Source organism: Biomphalaria glabrata, chromosome 14 (assembly GCF_947242115.1).
Source record: "Biomphalaria glabrata chromosome 14, xgBioGlab47.1, whole genome shotgun sequence".
Classification (NCBI taxonomy): domain Eukaryota; kingdom Metazoa; phylum Mollusca; class Gastropoda; family Planorbidae; genus Biomphalaria; species Biomphalaria glabrata.
In genome coordinates this window covers 34,586,633-34,606,647 of record NC_074724.1, presented here as the reverse complement: position 1 = coordinate 34,606,647, position 20,015 = coordinate 34,586,633, and the positions used below count along the sequence as shown (strand labels likewise).

Below are 20,015 nucleotides of genomic sequence, written 5' to 3'. Positions count from 1 at the left end.
GGGGTTTGGGTGGTGAGGGTGAGCTTCGCTGGATCTCAAGGTTTTTACACAATTTTTTTTTATTCCGAATTGAATTTGAACACATTCAGCACAACACAGACACATGTACAAAAAACTGACACATCACTAACACTGACACAAACACTGACACATCACAGACATTGACACAGACACTGACACATCACAGACATTGACTCAAACACTGACACATCATTAACACTGACACAAACACTGACACATCACAGACATTGACACAAACACTGACACATCATTAACACTGACACAAACACTGACACATCACAGACATTGACACAAACACTGACACATCACTAACACTGACACAAATACTGACACATCACTAACACTGACACATCACTAATACTGACACATCACTAATACTGACACAAACACTGACACATTACTAACACTGACACAAACACTGACATATCACTAACACTGACACAAACACTGACACATCACTAACACTGACACAAATACTGACACATCACAGACATTGACACAAACACTGACACATCACAGACATTGACACAAACACTGACACATCACAAACACAGACCTACAATCACTCGTTGAACGGTGTTATTCAATAAGCAGAAGCCGATACACACATATAAACACACACACACACACAAACATGTTTTAAATACATCATAAAACACAAATCACAAACACACATGCCAAACACACATATCACAAATACAAAACTTCCATTCACACGTTGACCCCGTGTTATTCAATACGCAGAGGTCGATGCACTGGACGCTGGGGTAATTTTCCAACAGGTCAGAGGTTAGAGCCAATTTTCCAGGCCGTCACAACAGTAAATGACATCCTGGTTCAGGTCGTGATGACTGCCTCCGCCCCACCCCACCCCTTTTTTCCCCCATCTCTTATGGTGGACATGCCATTGATCTCGTTCAGCTCTCTCCCCCACCCCAAAACCACTCGCCCTCATTCTCACACTATTTTTTTCACACCCTTCGCCACCCGACAGGGACATTAAATTGGAAATGCGTGTTTAACATGCCATTCCATCTTTCACCTTGACCAACGGAGAGACATGCGCAGTAGTCAGCATTGTATACAAAAATTAATATTCATAAAAAATGTACTTATTAAAGACCATCATAATCGTATCTGATTTTCTCATTTCTCCACTACCACACCTCTTTTTTTACCACAAATTTTTCTTTAACCAAGCCAATCATTGCAAAATTTTTAAGTAGATACTTTGCACTGTTAAGATGTTTCAAACTATTTTACTATCCATTTGCATAGCAGCGATATGTACGATTTGGTTATGGAATATTTAAGCCTAGAATTGTATTATACAACCACAATTAATAACTGACAATAGGCACATTCACACATAGCAACATACACACACATTTCTGCCCCCATTGCATCACGGGATTTCTAGAACTGTTAACACCTGGAATGTGAGAGATGCTGCAGGTGAGACAGCACATTTTTTTTGTTGTGTGTGTCGCCGTTGATGTATGCGCTAATGCTGGCGATGATGTGTGTGGTTATTGATAGACGTGAGCGTGGTGTGATTTGTGTGTGTGTGTTTGCGTTGGATAAGTCTCTTTCAGTAACGTCCAGACTCTGAAATAATCGTCGAACGGTAAAATATCTCGGCTTTAAAGATTCACCTTGTTTCATGTCTAACTAACAGCTCGCCGTTGAATCTAGCCTTTTGAAACATTCACTCGTTTATATATATGGAAGCGTGAAGGCGGAGGGGTACCTGGGGTCCTGGGTTCGAATCTCGGAGAAGACTGGGATTTTGAGTTTCGGGATTCTTGGGGCGCCCCTGATGGGTACCTGGCGTAAGTTGGGGGGGGGGGGAGTAAAAGCGGTTGGTCACTGTGCTGGCCACATAATATCCTGCTCGTTTACCGTTGGCCAAAGAAACATATGGTCTTAACATCATCTGCCCTATAGATCGCAGGCTCTGAAAGGGGAACTCGTGTATCTAGTTGTTTTTCTATGTAAATGATAATATAATAATAATATAGAAAAAGATAAGATAAGATAATTTTTATTGATCCAATCAAATGGAAATTCCGTTTGACAACAATTGACAACCTCAGCGTAACTACAACATTATAGATGCGAATACGAAAAACATTCACACACGAAACACATACACACTCACAACAAAAGCGAATTATGAATTATAATTCAATGAACTTCTCGATGACGACAGATGATCTTGTAACACTCTGACCGACAGTGGGATGAAGGAGTTTTTAAATCTTTCTGTTTTAGTCCTAATGAAAAAGAGACGACCACTTCGTCCAGATCTGATGTAACAGTGGTTTAATGGGTGAAGGTTATCTAGAAAGACTTAAAATTCAAAATCTTCAGAAAGTCTCATTCTTGGATCTCGTGGAGCGTAGTGTTTCTGGAAGACTGCCTGGTCGTGTGGTAAGCACTCTGGACTTCGTTTCAATCATCCCGGGATTGAACCCTGCCCACCGCCATCCCCCGCATTTCTGCCTCGGCTTGGGACTAGGATGTAATACTGTTGAATTCTAAGAATACGTCCGAAACATTATAATAAAATAAAAGACGTGGTAGAAAGACTAACTACTCAACCCCCTTGTATATTAAATATTATCCTGTATTATATTGTATGAGCTAATATAATCTTATAGTATCGTATAATATTTTGTATCATCTTGTATTATATTTTAATTATTGGGATTGTTTTGCCATACAAATTTTATCTTATCTTCTTATAAAATACACACGTTACTTCCCCCTGTTATGTCTATTATTTCCCCTTGTGCTGATGTATACGTTTCCTATGCTAATTCTATTTATAACTTCGGCTCGTTGCATCACTTACAATTTTTTCTCTTTGCTATTTTTAGGATTAGCGTGGGCCGAAATGACCGGAAACCAGCAGAACACAGTTTTTAAGACCGCCAGCCTTGGAGGTCAACAAGTGTTGCCGTGTGAGATAATCTACCCTCCTGAGTACCCGGATGTGCAGTATGTAGTCACGTGGACAAAGCAAGGTCTTAAGTGAGTGTTAATGCGAACTTGTAGCTTTGAATAGTTATTTTCGTCTAGGAGACAATACATGAATCTATTAACAATTAACCTATTAGTTAATTAATTAGTAATAATTAATTAATTTTCTTTTATATAGAAAAGGGAAATAAATTTTCCAGTAGTACAATATATGGCAGTAATTGTGCGGTTCTTTCCCTTATATAACCTTTGTCTTTTGAAAAGTATATTTTATGTCTTGCTAATTAAAAAGTCTTTTTAGGTTTTGGGTGTTTCTCACTCATGTAGCGGTCTGTTTAGCGTGCTGTATTGACCTGGTACATCACTCTCTGTTGTCGCATCTTATAAATTAAAGACGTTGCTTCTAATAAGGGGTTTAATTATTGCGTCATCTGACTCAATCCCATGCTCCCTCATTCTATATTGTTACGTCTCTCTCCTACTATCCAGACTCTCTTCTCACTGCACAGGCGACACAACGAACTTAAAGAACCTCAACAACTCAGGGCTCCAAAGTATCAGTCAGTTTAATTTCAAATACATCGCAATTGGCAACAACATTAACACTGTCTTTACAAAAACGTAGTCTTGCTCCGCCTGACTTCACACACCGTGCTGGTTCTCGCCTCGTACTGGTCACATAGCGAGGTAACAGGAAGTCAAGTCATTCTGACACACTCGATCTTATATAGTGTCTCTACTGGCCTCGAACCTTCTTGACCACTCCAGTTGATCACTTTCGCCATGACTTGCGTGCGTAATATTTACGACACTGGTCCTTGCCGAACTGGCATGTACTGTCACTGGTCACGGTTGACCGCTCGTCCTGCGCTGGACTGTGGCGATTTAGGTAGGCTAAAAACACACAGCACTACCACCATCTGTGTCAACACCAGTTTTACAATAATATATATGTCCAGTTCTGCCCATTATTGTTAGAAGTAGGGGCACTACACGTCGACCATCTCTCTTTATTTCTCTCTCTCTCTCTCTCTCTCTTGCCAGATGAGAGTATCTTTCATTGATAGGCCCGTCCATTCCTTGATCTTGTCTTCCCGCCACATTTTCTTCTGTCTCACCTTCTTTGTACTGGTGCTGTTCCCTGTAGAAAGGTCTTTGCCTTGAAGATCTCTTGATATGCCCATACAGTCTTAGCTTGCGTTTTTTTTTTTTTTGACAATGGTCAGAAGGTCATCCTTTGCCAGTGTGATCCTGTTTCGGATTTCTTGTGTGGCGTAGTAGCTGAGTGCTTAAACGCTTGGTTTCCGAACTGAGAGGTCCCGGGTTTAAATTTCTATAAAATTTGGATTTTTTATTTCGGGATTTTAAGGACGCGCAGGAGTCTACCAAACTCTAATGGCTATCTGACATATGTTGTAGAAAGTAAAGACGGTACATTTTGTGATGGTCAAGGAAACAGATGGCCTTGACATCATCTGCCCTTTAGATAGCAAGGTCTAACACGGGGGATTTTAGTTTTTGATTTCTTCGTTTAGAATACGATGTTTTGTTTTTTATATACCATCCTTTAATGTATCACCATTGCGTCTTAAAGTAAGAATACTATTAGTTCGATCTGTACGATTTGACCTAGTCCCCTAATCCTAATCTTATCGATTTCTGCCCTCCACAGTGACTCGCTTCTGATCAAGTTTGAAGGATATAACACGCAGATACAAGAGCAGTACAAAGAGAGAATAGAGATCGTCAACAAAGAGGCGTCTCTTAGGGTAGGGTGCAATAGAATAGAGCCATGTTATTTTGTGTTATTGGGGATAACTAATGTTTCCCAATGTTATGTTAATAAACGTGTGTTTGTGTGTACACTGGCAGAGGCGTCGCTAGCAACGGTGTCAACCGATGCGGTTAGTTAAAGGTGGCATCTCTGGTGGGTGTCACCTGATAGGTCCGCACCCCTCATACCATTCCCAGCGACGCCACTGTTTAAATCTTTCTCAACAAAATATATTTTGATTCATCTTTGTGTTTTGACTCGACTCTCAGATTTCTCATATCGAGCCTGATGACGAGGGATGGTACGGGTGTGAGGTCTACTTTGCATCAAGTAAAGACACCGCGAGAAAGACTCCATCCATCAAAACCTGGGTCTACCTCACCGTTCACTGTGAGTACCTTAATTCAAGCGGCGTGCGTGACACAGCTGGGGCTCTATCAAGGAGAGTGTCTTCTCACACCATGTCTACAATCTTAAAGTTAGCTAACGACTTTCGATAACTTTTTTGTAAATTAAATTTCGTTGAACATTACGATGTAGCAATTGAGTTTAGATGTTAAAGGGTTAACTAACATTGGCTAAAAGAACATAGGCGTATCTCAATATTTTAGAGGGAGGGAAAAAAGATTCCCCAGCTGTGCAACGTCGTTTAGCTTATGGTCTTATGGCTTTTACAGCCGGGACGGTTTTGGTAGAAACGCACGACCAGTATATGCCATTAAGTGAATAGTCAATGTCAGTGTGTACGACAAAGTATACAAAGTTTTTAATGAATAGTACGTCATACAAATCTGAACATTAAATGAAGCGCCTGAATAAATGTAATATAGGGTGGACTTTGTTTTTTTTAATTGGGGAAATAATTTCTTAAGCAGACGACATCATGGCAAATTATTGTTACCAAGCGTACTGTACATACTGATAGCATTAAAACTGATTTTAAACATTTGTTATTAAAAAATAATGCATGACTCTCATTAAACTAAAATGTCCTATTGGTATTTTGTTATCGAAGCCTTGCTACTCCTGTATCCATTAACAATCGACATTTTATTTTGACATGCTATTTCTACAGGTTAACGTAATAACGTAACTGTACACGGTTTTTATTCATAACTCTCATGACCTCTCTTAAAACTCACTTCACAATTCATGATGAATATGTGTTTTCACGGAATATATATTGATATCCCTATTAGCTCACGACATCAGTACTTACACACGATCAATCTGGATCTAGAACAATTACCATGTAGGCAGGCAGTGTTCGTGCTGATAACACGAATGTCGTGGGTTCGTCCCCCATACTGGTCACCAATTAATGTAACATGCTGAATGTGTGATGCTGTAGAATGCTGGGTTCGTGTGTCCACTTAGAACGTAACAAACATGAATAGTATACAAGGTCGATCTTGAGCAGACAATACGACGTTCATTCAATAATAATAATAATGTACTGCACTTTTAGTTGTCACACCAAAATATCCAGTTGCAATATAGCTACATCACATAACAGTGGTATCAAATATATCCAATATACTAAGTAAGTCCTCAGCAATATATATATATATATATATATATATATATATATAAACTAGTAATCACACAGACAATCACAGACATGTATGCATGTATATCATTTTTTTTATTTGAATATGAGAAATGGATAACATGTATCCGTAGGATGCGTAGAATTTATATTGAATGTAGGTTAAAGGTTAAATGTATGTTAAATATATATTTTAAAACAGGTCGGGGTAGATCTTTTGCGCGATGACGACCATCTTTCATAATACCCGCAATGAAACTCTGGCACACTACTATCCTTGTCCCTGCAGTAAGATGGTCTTCATCGGACACATCTGACCATCAAGCCTCCTACGTTCCTACCTGACCATTTCCTACAGCATTGATGTCTCGTTGTCCCATGGCTACTCTCTTATTCTCTCCCGTATTAACACCCTCTCTCAGAGTCTCGACATTTCATTCACCGGCCGGCGTGTAATGTGCGCCATTGTGGAACCTCCGGGAATTCCCGCTCAAACGACTACTACAAGACGCCATCTTGGTTGTTTGCTGTTTTTTTTTTCCACCCGTCATACAGTAGTCAAACGGCGCCTGATTTGAATTAATACTACGATTTGATTTTGACTGAACGGTAAAAAAAACAAAACAATAATTAATCCTCCCTAAGCTCCGCGTCTCTTACTTGTGTGTGTGTGTCTGTACGTTCGTGCGTCTGTGTTGGGAGTTGTGGATTTCAATATGTGGGATTTCGTGGAGAGGAAAAGATTTTTTTTTTCATACTTAAACGAGTCCATCGTGGACGTGGTCTTCCTTTTATCTTCATTTAATGTACAAGTGATGAAATGTTGAAACACTAGCAACGTAAGTTCTGAAACTTAAAACGTAGTGCATCGACCTAGGCAACAGAAACACAACACTGTTTATGTTCCCTTCTCCGCTATATAATTTGCTTATTGGAAGTTCAAATCAAATTAAATATCTTTAACTCAATCTTGGTTTGAAAAATTTACATGATAGCTGTATATTTATAACTGTAGGTCAGTGAATTGTATGTTTGCATGTTGCCAGATTCGGCGCTTACTGAGAACAAACTCATTAGTAAAATTAAGTGAACTTGGCTTTGGTTTTTAAAAAAAATGATGACATAATGAACTAAAGTGCAGTGTTTTTTACTGATTTTTTCTATCCATGCCACGTGCAATGGACTCGGCCCTAGGGCAGCCTATCGGAGGTTCTACTTCCCTATTGGCCTAACGCCCCTTTCCACCCGTGCACCATGATGATACTGGCAAGCATTGCCCGAGAAATTTTAGTTGCATATTTCCACATAGTAATTTTAGCTATACAACATTGAAAAAATACACTACAAACAGATTATTGCTACACCATCATTTGTCTGCAAGTCAAACACAGAGGAGAATCATGGCCTGTGTAAAATTTGTCCCCTTTTCTCGTCACACAACTTTCTTTATTATTTATTAACTCGGTCTCCAATAATGAAATCTGATTGTTCATTATCAACTTTTGGCTGTTGCCATGCGACGGTGAAGAATGAAATAGACACCGTGTGATAAAAAACTCACAAAATTGCAAGCGACTCCGAGGCTGGATGTTTTCTTTAAGGGAGAAAAAAAAATTGTCTTGGTGTAATTGAATTACGAGGCTATTAGGATGGAAGGTTTCTGTATCCTCGACACCGCAATGAGATGTAAATTCAAATTTCTCGTTCAGGCTTTTTCAACTTAGGCAGCGCGTTCAGCAAGTTAACGATTTGTGCGCATGCGTGCTTGTTTGTTCAGATCTACTGTAGACGTAGAAAATGCATAGAGATTTTAATATATATATATATATATATATATATATATATATGGATGGATGGATGGATGGATGGACGGACGGACGGACGGACGGACGGACGGACGGACGGACGGACGGACATAGAGACAGATAGATAGATAGATAGATAGATAGATAGATAGATAGATAGATAGATAGATAGATAGATTTGATAGATAGATAGATAGATAGATAGATTAGATAGATTAGATAGATTAGATAGATTAGATAGATTAGATAGATAGATTAGATAGATAGATAGATAGATAGATTAGATAGATTGGATAGATTAGATAGATAGATTAGATAGATAGATAGATAGATAGATAGATAGATAGATAGATATATAGATAGATAGATAGATAGATAGATAGATAGATAGATAGATAGATAGATAGATAGATAGATAGATAGATAGATAAATTAGATAGATAGATAGATTAGATAGATAGATTAGATAGATAGATAGATAGATAGATTAGATGGATAGATAGATAGATAGATAGATAGATAGATAGATAGATAGATAGATAGATAGATAGATAGATAGATTAGATAGATAGATTAGATAGATTATATAGATTAGATAGATAGATAGATAGATAGATAGATAGATAGATAGATAGATAGATAGATAGATAGATAGATAGATAGATAGATAGATACATTTTAGATGCAAGACAAAAAAAAATCATTTTGGATAAAGCAGTGGCATGGCGTGATTGTGTGGCATCTGGGGCGGAATCTTAATGAATTGAATAGCCTGTTAATCATAGAAGGCAACAGCGTAGGAAGTAATGCCTGTAATTTATAAGATAAGACACGGCGAGATTGGAACCTTTTCCCTAGAGAAAAAAACTCGAGACCAACCAAATGTTTCAAAAAAGTATTTTAATGTTTTTCTAATTCATGATTCCTTCTTCAATAATAAATATGTTATAAATTACTTCCCCTTAACATGTGAATACAGAATCCCTTTTCGTTTCCTCATTAATTCTAATAGTTTCTTCCCCTTTGTATGTGAATACATAACCAGCCCCTGAATATTGGTACTATACCTTACTTTGTCATTTTCTTGCATTATTTTAACTAGACATTTTAGTTAGTCGAGGCTGTACACTTCCATGCCAATGTCATTAAAAAGGTTTGTCCACGAAGGCAATGGCCGCCTAATGAGCAGGAGTGACCTTGACACTCTGGTAGATGCACATTTCATCCCGACAGGTGGCGCAATCAGCCTAGACGTTAAACGAGCGATAATGTGATGGGTTATCGATACCCTGGAATTCAAGCCTTGTCGATTTTCGGGCGCTGGGTGAATGCCCAGTATCGATGCTGGCCAAGTATCGGGGTTGATATAGTATCGTGATTGAATGGGTATTGTCTAAGTAGATAGGATAGGATGAATCTTTAGTTAACATGTGCAACAACGCACTCATCCTTTATCTACGGAATCAAAGAATTGACCATTACTTATATATGACCACGTGATACATCCGTATGCTCAGTTTGCTTTCAACCAATCAGATGTATGGGAAGGAGAGGAAGTGGTTATCTGGGTAAATGTTTCCATCCTGACATTAGATGCTCAGTAAACTCAGCTCAGCTTGAGTTAAAACTTATTTCTACAATACTTAATTTTTTTTACACATTATTTCTCCCCACTTCTCGTTGTCGGATCAGGTTAACTCTTTCTCTCCTAATCGACGATACCATCGTTGATTTGACCCTCATTAAATTAAATTAATATTTAATTTTAAAAAGTTTTCTTTATGTTATATAGAAGGAGCAGGCGTTGCCCTTTAACCCTATACCAAATAAAACATTTTCTGATCACAACATGCAAAGCTATTGAAGCTTAATCATAATATGGTAGTGAAATACTAATGAGTTAAATAAAGAATTCCGTCTGAATGTAAAAAAATAATTACGGAAGGAAAGAGTTAAAATTCTGCACAATTATTCTTTGTTCCTAACAAAGCATGAATCACTCAGAAAATTAACTAGTTAATCTAATAATTAGTGGTTATTAAATAATTTAGTTTGATAATGATTGCGGGAAATCAATCTTAGAGTCACGGATTTAGATGGGGACGTGTGTGTGTGTGTGTGTGTGTGTACAGTATCGCCAGGAGTTGTGTACGGTCTTTGACTTGTAGCACCAAACCGAAAGTAGACAAGTAAACCGAAAAGAGAAATATATAAAAAGAGAGAAATATTTAAAAAGAGAGAAATATTTAAAAAGAGAGAAAATTTAAAAAAGAGACCCAGCCACCTGGGAGACAGAGGCACATGACAGAGCATCAAGGCATCGCGCTGTGAAAACTGGCGCAAAGGTTGCTGAGGAAAAGAGAACAACGCTGGCAGAAGAAAAGCGCCAGAGAAGAAAAGCAAGGCCAATGACACTAGCTCCAGCTGGAATAACCTACCCAGTGTGCAGCCGAACATTCCGGGCTCACATAGGTCTCAGCAGCCACATGAGGAGGCATAAAACCCCAGTGCAGAGCCCTCACCCCCCTGGATGACAAAGTGGTCATCATCGAACCACGATGGACGAACTAGATATCTTAACTTATAAAACTTTATTGAATAACTTGTTTTGTGAACAAAACTAAATAGAACTTTTATTACAATATAAACAAAATCAGTTTGAGATGAAATGTCATAAAAAATAGTAGACTTAAGTAAAGGTTTTTTTTAAACAAAATCTATCTCACTACAATAACGCGTCTTTTCAGTCTCACGTTCTGAAGTCGTCGGTCCTTACCAAGACCGATGACGACAATGCCACCTATGTTGCATCATTTAACAACCAATCGCTAACTTCTTCCCACTGTCACCATAGAAACAGGAACACTCCCTCTATAACAGCTGATTCGGATATTTGTTTGCCCCCTCTTTCTGTCCTGTGGCCATGTCCTTTTAAGGTACGTTTTGATCAGAGCTGTACTCTTTTATCGTCTGTCTGCAGACATTGCGCCCACCCCTTTGAAACCGTAAACCATATCCTCTTTGAATCCCCTTTCCTAATCCACCTTAGGCAGACCCTACTTCCACTACAGCCCAACATAACCAACACCCTGTACAGCAGTGCTGAACAACTGAAGAAAACAGCACACTTTTTTTCCTTGGCACAGTCTGCAAAAGAGCTCACAGCTCAGCAGCAATAAAGCTGGCTAGAAGAAGAAGAAGAATCGTCTGTACTCAATTGCGGGGGGGGGGGGGGGGGGGGGGGGCACCACCAGAGAGTGGAGGTAGACCGTTAGTCTTTGGTCACTTGTTAAGCTTTCCCAATTTAAGGCGTTTCAATTGAGTTGGGGGTGTGGGAGGGGAGAGAGAGATTGCGTATTTAATTAAAAACTCATGAAAATTAATCAACCATTACAAAGAGGCTGCTACTAGAGGAAACCGGAAATTAGCTAATAAGTTGAATTCGCTCCCCTTCACACACCCCCCACCCCCCGGCACGCACATACTTCAACGTCCTTCAGTGTCGAATACACATTTTGTTTTTAACCAATTGACGTAATGTACTATGGTGGCAACAAACATGGCGGCATTTCCGGAGCGTCTCGCTCTGAGGTGTTTAAACTAACAACAACAACAACAAAAAAAAAATTAAAATTCGTAAAAAAAAGTTTAATATGGCGTGCGAGAAAGACCACGCGACAGCCGTCCGGCTCGCTGATGAAGCATCGCGCGAAACGGATACAGTAGTCGTTTCCGGTTCGCAACGCCACTCACACAAACTCACACACACACACACAGTAAAGAAAAAAAAGCTATTTTGCACGATAATCATCCGTTGATTTAATGACGTGGGTCGGTGTGACACGGTTGAGCGACATGGCGCGTTAAAGTTTAGGTTAATGACCGACACTGGTAATTGGTGATTTATTTTTTTGATGTTTATAGTACACCTTTGAGACATCTTTGGGGGAAGGGGGTGTTAGTTTCAGCTGTTTCTGTGGTAGACGATTATGTATCCAGCACAACGACCAACCTGTAAGGTGGTGGGTGAGCGGTAAAGCGCTTGGCTTCCAAACCAGGGGGTCACGGGTTCGAACCCTGGAGAAGACTTCGATTTTTAATTTCGGGATCTTTTGGGCGCCTCTGAGTCCACCTAGCTTTGATGGGTATCTGACATTAGTTGGGGAAAAGAAAAGGCGGTTGGACGTTGTGGTGGCCACAGAAACAGATCACCTTTACATCATCTGCCTGTGAGTGACACAGCTGGGGCGCTATCAAGGAGGCCACAAGGTCTGAAAGGGGGACTTCTACTTTAACAACGAGCAACCTAAAGTTTGGTGGACAAAGTCTTTGTCTTTGCCGAGATTTGAACCCGCTTCCTCTCGGTTCCTTCTATTCTTAATATCGCTCGGTTAGCTCAGACGGTAGAGCATTAGACTTCAAATCGGAGCGTCCGAGGTTCAAGTCCTTAATCGCGCCAAAACATTTTAAAATAATTTTAAAGCGTTTTTCGCAATATTTATTTTTAATAACTCGATCTACATAAACGTTGAAAAAGAATTCATGACCTCAAGCAACTGACCTATATATAATTATATCTAGACTGGACATGAAGCTCTTTTAGCACTACAAAAAAAATGTCGTGAAAAACTTTTTTAAAAAGGTGAAACAAGGCTTTGTTTTGTAAAGTAGTTATAAGAAGTAAAGTTGTTTTTTTGCAACCCTAACCTATGTAGCATATAGGCCTAATTTCATGTTTAGATCTAGATCTAGTAATTAAACATCGAAAATAAGAGCACTATCGTCTCATAAATAATATTTTTGCAACTTTTAGATGCCAAAAAAAAAAAAATCAATTTATTTAAATGTACATAAGATGACTAAAATCAATAGACGTGAATTATTTCGATCTAGCATTTTCGAAACATTATCTTAATGGAAACTAACAGGAGATGGCTTTATTTCGTGAATTTGCGTGAATATAAAGTTCTGTGATTAATATATAACAATCTATATATATATATAGGTCTGTGAGTTGATCAATCGCGGATAAGAATTTGTTTCTGTTTTCCAGTTTATAATATTTATATAGGTCTGTGCCTCGATCCAAATATATTTTTTTAACATTCGATTAAAGAAATTGGTGGTATTTGAAAATAGAGAGAAGTGATACTCGAATTCACGGGCTGGTCCGATTCAAGGTAATAGGTAGTAGAACTTGCTGGCTAAAGGAATGTAAGGTTGATCGTTTAACTTTTTATCATTATATTGTAACGAATCTCAATATTCAGGCTCTCTGCAAACTGCACCAGACAACACTGCCAACTCAAAGAACTTGACAACTCAGGTCTCCAAACGAACGTAAAAGTCTCAATAAATCACAGCCAATACTGTACAATTGGCAGCACGTAACACAAGACTGTACAATGTAGATGTCTGAACCGTCGTATCAACTCTGTACTGTAGGACGACCTCTACTGGCTTCCGTTGAACTCTGTCGTAACGTGGTGGACTGACTCGTAGATCGGAAAGTCGTGACTGACTCGACTCTGACACCTCCGCTCTTTATATAGGGTCCCTGCTGGCCTTTTTTTTTTTTTTTTTTTCTGTGCCTCTTTTTTGGGCTATTGGGTTTTTTTTTTTCTTCTTTGCCTCTTTTTTGGGCTATTGGGCTTTTTTTTTTTCTTCTTTGCCTCTTTTTTGGGCTATTGGGCTTTTTTTTTTCTTCTTTGCCTCTTTTTTGGGCTATTGGGCTTTTTTTTTTTTTTCTTTGCCTCTTTTTTGGGCTATTGGGCTTTTTTTTTTTTCTTCTTTGCCTCTTTTTTGGGCTATTGGGCTTTTTTTTTTTTTTTTCTTCTTTGCCTCTTTTTTGGGCTATTGGGCTTTTTTTTTTTTTTTCTTCTTTGCCTCTTTTTTGGGCTATTGGGCTTTTTTTTTTTTTTTTTTTCTTTGCCTCTTTTTTGGGCTATTGGGCTTTTTTTTTTTTTTATTTATAAAAAACAAAGGTGCATATTTTATTAGTAAGCGTACAAATTGGGTAGTTACATTTTAAAGTACAATGATTGCAAAACATAGCAATACATATAGTTACATTTAGGTTGTCATAATATTTTAATGTTTTAAATTGCTTTGTATATGGCGTTATTTTTTTCCAATAGCATATAATGAATATTTTTGAAATTTAAGGTCTTAAAATATATGTGGTGAGAATGTCAACAATAGGTAATTAAATAGAAAAATCAAAGAGTGAAAGTAGAAACTTAAATTGATATTAAAACATTTTAAACATAGTAGTCACATTTTTTTCCACTTTGTCTACATTGCTTATGGTTGTTTCCTTTGTGCTTTGCTACATTACCCTAGTTCTTTATATTAACTTCTATCAAACGTGCATACACATCTATGTGTGTACACACTTATGCGAACATAGGCATTTAAACATTTATATTGTTTCTTTTGTTGTCTCCCTTTTAATGACAATTTTTGATTTCCTCCCTTGAGATTTGGAAAACTACTTCCTCGTCATCAAGGTGGAAATCCTGTCTGCTAGAGTCAGTATATCGGGAGTTTCTGTTCAGAAACAATTTCTCTGTGGCTTTTTTTTTTTTTTTTTTCGGTCACAGGAACAAATTGGAGTCGTACTGAAATTTATTTTATATGTATCTATATATATATGTATATATATATCCTGCTGGCCTTCTAGAACCGGACAGAACTTCGCTCGACCATTCTGGGTGGTCAGATGACTACATCCCTCGTGACGCTCCTGAGCTCTACTCGCGAGGCCGATCCTTCCCGAACCGTCATGTTGACACAAGTCTCGGCTGACCGTCTTAGCTGTCACGGTTGACCGCTCGTCTAGCGCTGACCTGGGGCGATTTGCGTCGGCTGACTACTAACACACCACTACCCCCATCTGTGCCACCTTCACGTTTGTTACAATATTGTTATCAGTAAGACACAATGGGAGTGGTCCATGACAAAATAAATAATCTATAGCCTGGAATAAAAATCAACGGGTGAAGGCGGTTGGGGGGGGAGGGGTGCTAGTTTACTTTTACACGAAAAATAATTATAAGAATACAATAATGTATTAGAATTATTTTTTTTTTGCTAAATGAAAAACATATTTTTGAAAGAATCGATAACACCGACATGAAGGAGAAAACTAAGTAATCGAATCCATTTCTTGTATTGGTGGCTTCACCGTCCAATGTTTGATGGGAATGTTCTAGAGTAATAGATTCTTCTCATGGGATAAATAATGAAAGTGTTTGCTGTCTTGTCTGTCTGTTGGGATGTCTTGTCTGTCTGTTGGGATGTCCGATCTGTGCGGCTCTAGGTCTGTTATATTCGACATAATGCATCGCTGCTTTGACATTACGCAGGCGTGACGACGCTATGTGTCATACTGTCAATAATTGAGTAAACTTAAGTGGGGGGGGGGGGAAGCAGGGTGGTGGGGAAAAAAAGGGAGGGGGGCAAGCGCCACCAGGACGTGACAGGTGACAAGGCATGTTGGCATATTCAGAAGCTGGAAATAATAATTAGTGGATCGAAGTGAGTAGTGCCTGAACATGCAGTGTGCTCATAGACTAAAAATAAACAGGAGAGAGAGAGAGAGAAAGAAAGAGAGACACGTGGGTTGAGCTGCTGAGAGAGAGAGAGAGAAAAACAGTGAGAGAGAGAAAGAAATATTTAGGGAGAGAGAGGATCAGGAGAGAGAGAGTGGCAGAAAGAAAGACACTTGGCTGAGATTAGGTCAGAGAGATTGAAACAGGGAGAGAGAGAGAGACAGATTGAGAAAGAAAAAGAGAGAGAGAGAGGGGCAGATCCAGAAAGAAAAAAATGAAAGAGAGGCAGATTCAGAAAGAAAGAGAGAGAGAGACAGAGAGAGAGAGAGAGAGAGAGACGCAGATTCAGAAAGTGACAGAAAGAGACAGAGAGAGAGAGGCAGATTCAGAAAGAAACAGAGAGAAAGAGAAAAACAGAAAGACATAACGAAAGAAAAATTGATAACTTCTTAAAAAAACATTTGTTAAACATTTGAACTGCTTACAAACTTGTCAATTTCATATACAATATCTACAGATCTATATTTCGCCCATATTAATGTCCTATTTAGATCACATCCCGTTTGTCAGTTGTTTTAATAATGGATGGTCCATGGATAATGTATGACCAATTCATTAGAACTTTTGGTCAAGCATTAACTGAAAGTTCATTATAATCTCCCCTTGCGTAGCCTGCTACGTTATTGATGACACGGCCATTGTATACGGCCATTATCAAGATTGTAGAACGTCAGAAGACATGAATGGACAATTACAAAATACTGCAATTAAAATGATAAATAACCTTTATGGGTTTTTACAATTTTCTTTTTCAAATTTTAAATAATTTCATATATTACACGGGGTAGTCCTGTGGATCTACCTTTGTTACCATGAACTTTTTATTGGCTTATATTTTCTGACTTCTACTGCAGCACTGGCAAATATCGCTGGTTTATAGGAGTTTTTGATATAAGGCGGGAAATCTATAAATAGCAATATTTTAAGTGTATCGGGTGTGCGAGGAAATGTTGCTAAGCTATGTATTTTTACAAATCGTACACGATATTTCTGGTGCACAAGTTGGCACTGCAGAATCTAAATGTTAATCTCTTCTGTTTGTAAATCTTATCTTATCTTCTTATATAATACAGACGTTAGGGGCCTACTTCAAAAAAGAAGGTGATTACGTCCTACGCGTCATGCATTCAGTCATGTATATTAACCAATGGCTTAAATTCTGCCAAGTCACTGGTTTTCCTGGCTGGCTCAGGCAACCCATTCCATGCTCTAATAGCACTAGAGAAGAAGGAGTATTTGTACAAATTTGTCCTAGCATATGGGACGAGGAATGTGCCTTTATCTTTGTGTCTTTCAGAGTATTTTTATTAAATTCTGTTTTTGTATGTAAAGATTATGGTTCAGTGTTTTATGTATGATTGCTACTTTACTTTTGAGTCTTCTGTCCTGAAGGCTTTTTAAATTTAGTGATTTTACTAAAGGTGTTTCTCTAGTCAAATGTGAATATTCGTTTGTTATGAATCTCACTGCTCTATTTTGTGTCTGTTCCAGTTTCTTAATGTTTTCTTGAGTTGAGGGGTCCCAAACGAAGGATGCATATTCTATTATTGGCCTAACCAAGGTTAAATAACATTTTAGTTTTATGTTCTTATTTGATTTATAGAAATTTCTTTTAATAAATCCTAATGCTTTGTTTGATTTTTTTAATAGTTTCATCAAAATGTGGATTCCATTAACAGCTTTTATATATAGGCCTATATAATCGTAATCTATTATATCGTGTATGTGCTGGCCTCACCTCTGGTCGCATATGGGACGAGGAATACTCATGGCATGTAGAACGTATTTAGGATCAACTTTAATAGAGTTGGCAATTGTTTTATTGTGTCTCTGTTTTTTTTCCGTTTAAATCGCAAACAATAAAAATACGACACAACACATGCTAACGGACCCACGTACAACACGGTCGACAGGTCAGCATTTTCAAGTTGTATATTGTCCTTAATCATTTCATTTGTTCATTAGCCTAAGTGTCCCACATTTCGTGAATTATGAATTTATCGTTGCAACTCTAGGAACATATGCCGGCTGACAGAACAAGATCAGTTTTTAATGTTTATCACAAAGAATGAAGATCTCAGATTTCGGCCCGTACCTAAATCTGAGCCTCTTTTTTTTTTTTTAAATCAGTGGAAGATTACATTGCTAAAAACAGACAAAAGAAAACAGTTGCTTGTTCTCACAATGATTAAGGTTAACTTTGTTCAGAAATTGTTCAAGCTTTTTTTTTATTATTTAATAACACACAAGACAAACAGGTTAACGCATTCACGTTCAGACCATATAATACTGTTGAGCAGTCAAGGTTTTTGAGAAGTTGTATATAGTTCATGATCAAATACACTGTTCGTTGTAATATACCCGCTGGAGTTTATCAATTATAAAGCCATCGTCGCAGTTATAGGAGCATTAGCGAGTGGTCCAAACAAGATCAGTTTCTCATGATCATTACAAAGAGCGAATAGCCAAAATTGTTCATAGTTAGTGATTTTGTTGGTGAGTTTACCAGCTGACATATCAGTTAGCTATGGCCTAGCCTGACAGATCAGTTTGCGATGGCCTAGCCTGACAGATCAGTTTGCGATGGCCTAGCCTGACAGATCAATTTGCTATGTCTAGCCTGACAGATCAGTTTGCTATGGTCTAGCCTGACAGATCAGTTTGCTATGGTCTAGCCTGACAGATCAGGTTGCTATGGTGTAGCCTGACAGATCAGTTTGCTATGGCCTATCCTGCTGAATATAATTCTTTTCTAGGTATTGTACGTAGTGTTTATTCTTGTTCATTCAAATAGTTTGTACGTATTTGCATACTTATGAAAAGCTATTAAATATTTTTACGAAGACCAAGGTAGCCAACATCTGTATTGCGAGAATTAACGAGGAGTGCAGCATTCAATGCGGCTTAACAGACCCAGTTGCGCCCTACATATTTTGCCACGTTCAGCGCAGACATAACCATTATTCTTCAGTGACCAATTTAGATATATTTTCGCTATTTCTGTCCTCGACCAGTGGAGTTTCTTTTGGTCTCAAATGTGTATCTAGATAAACTAATATCTATGTGTACAGGAGTGTCTCTCCGAAACAGGGCTGCACAGTCACTAAAAAGTTCTGCGAGATGAACCATACTCGCAGGGCCGGTCTTAGGCCACTGCAACCTATGCGGTCGCAGTGGGCACCGCGCTTTCATAGGCCCCGCGCTAATTCTAGGTGTAATTATTAAATTGCAAAATATAATCTATACGAAAAATTCCTGGAAATCTCATTAATTTATTAAAAATCTCCTGAAAAATAGACAATATTGTCGTTTGTGGCTGTCATTCATTGCAGAAAACGCCAATCCTACGCGTGATAAAAGAAAAAAAAAGGCATTGTCAGCTTTCATGTAATAAAATGTAATAATCGGGCGAATGTTTCCCATAACCGGAAGTTCCAATACTTTATTTACTTTTTATAATCACTGGCATATAAATATGTCATAGGTTGCAAGGTTCGTAAAGTAAAGTTAATTTGATCGCAATTTTGTACTTAGAGGTCTAGTAAAGAATGAATATAACTCAAAGTCGAATTTATTTTCTAATACTAAATCTTAATTTTCACTTATTATCTTTATTCCCATACACACTAGGCCCCGCGCAATCGGTTCCGCATAGGGCCCCGCAATTGTTAGGACCGGCCCTGCATACTCTTAACGACTAGAGGTGAGGCCAACACATATACGATATAAAAGATTACGATTATATAGGCCTATATATAAAAGCTGTTAATTGTATGGCGAACTGTCTAGAATATAATGCAAAATGTCCTGACTCCTTATCAGCCTTATATTAGACACCTACCACACATTCCAATCCCTGTCTGACACTATACGTGTTTAGTAAGATGAGTTTCTTGTACATAGTTACACAGTAAACACAATTAAAATGTCGCTTACAAAGCGCTGAAATAGGAGAGTCTTGTTCAAAGTTTAAACATAGGAGAAAATTATCGACATGCGCGCGCAGTCAGAATCTGGCGATGGAGAATTGTTTAAAAAAAAAAACAAAAGGAAAAAAATAAAACCAGCTCTGAGTGTATGTGTGTGTATTGTATGAGTGCATGTGTGGTGTATGGGTGTGTGTATGTGTGTGTGTGTTAGTTTACAGATGGGGAATAAAAGCTTTCAACAAATTCCTTCAATTATGGTTTTATCCACACCTCTTTCCATTAGCTGGGGATCTTTTTGTGTTCATTCTTGTGGGTTTTTATAGTCTTTAATTTCAATTT

At 38.2% G+C, this 20,015-nt stretch overlaps 1 protein-coding gene across 3 annotated transcripts in view; it reads left to right on the top strand.

Moving 5' to 3' along the window:
• Window positions 1-2,909: 2,909 nt before the first annotated feature.
• The window catches only part of LOC106054729 (uncharacterized), a 155,079-nt gene continuing 137,973 nt past the window's right edge, over window positions 2,910-20,015 (top strand). For all 3 annotated transcript variants that reach the window (XM_056009994.1, XM_056009993.1, XM_056009992.1), the window contains exons 1-3: window positions 2,910-3,057; window positions 4,679-4,775; window positions 5,050-5,170. In XM_056009994.1, the coding sequence (XP_055865969.1) occupies window positions 2,921-3,057; window positions 4,679-4,775; window positions 5,050-5,170 (355 nt within the window). In that variant the 5' untranslated portion in view covers window positions 2,910-2,920. The remainder of the gene's footprint in view (window positions 3,058-4,678; window positions 4,776-5,049; window positions 5,171-20,015) is intronic.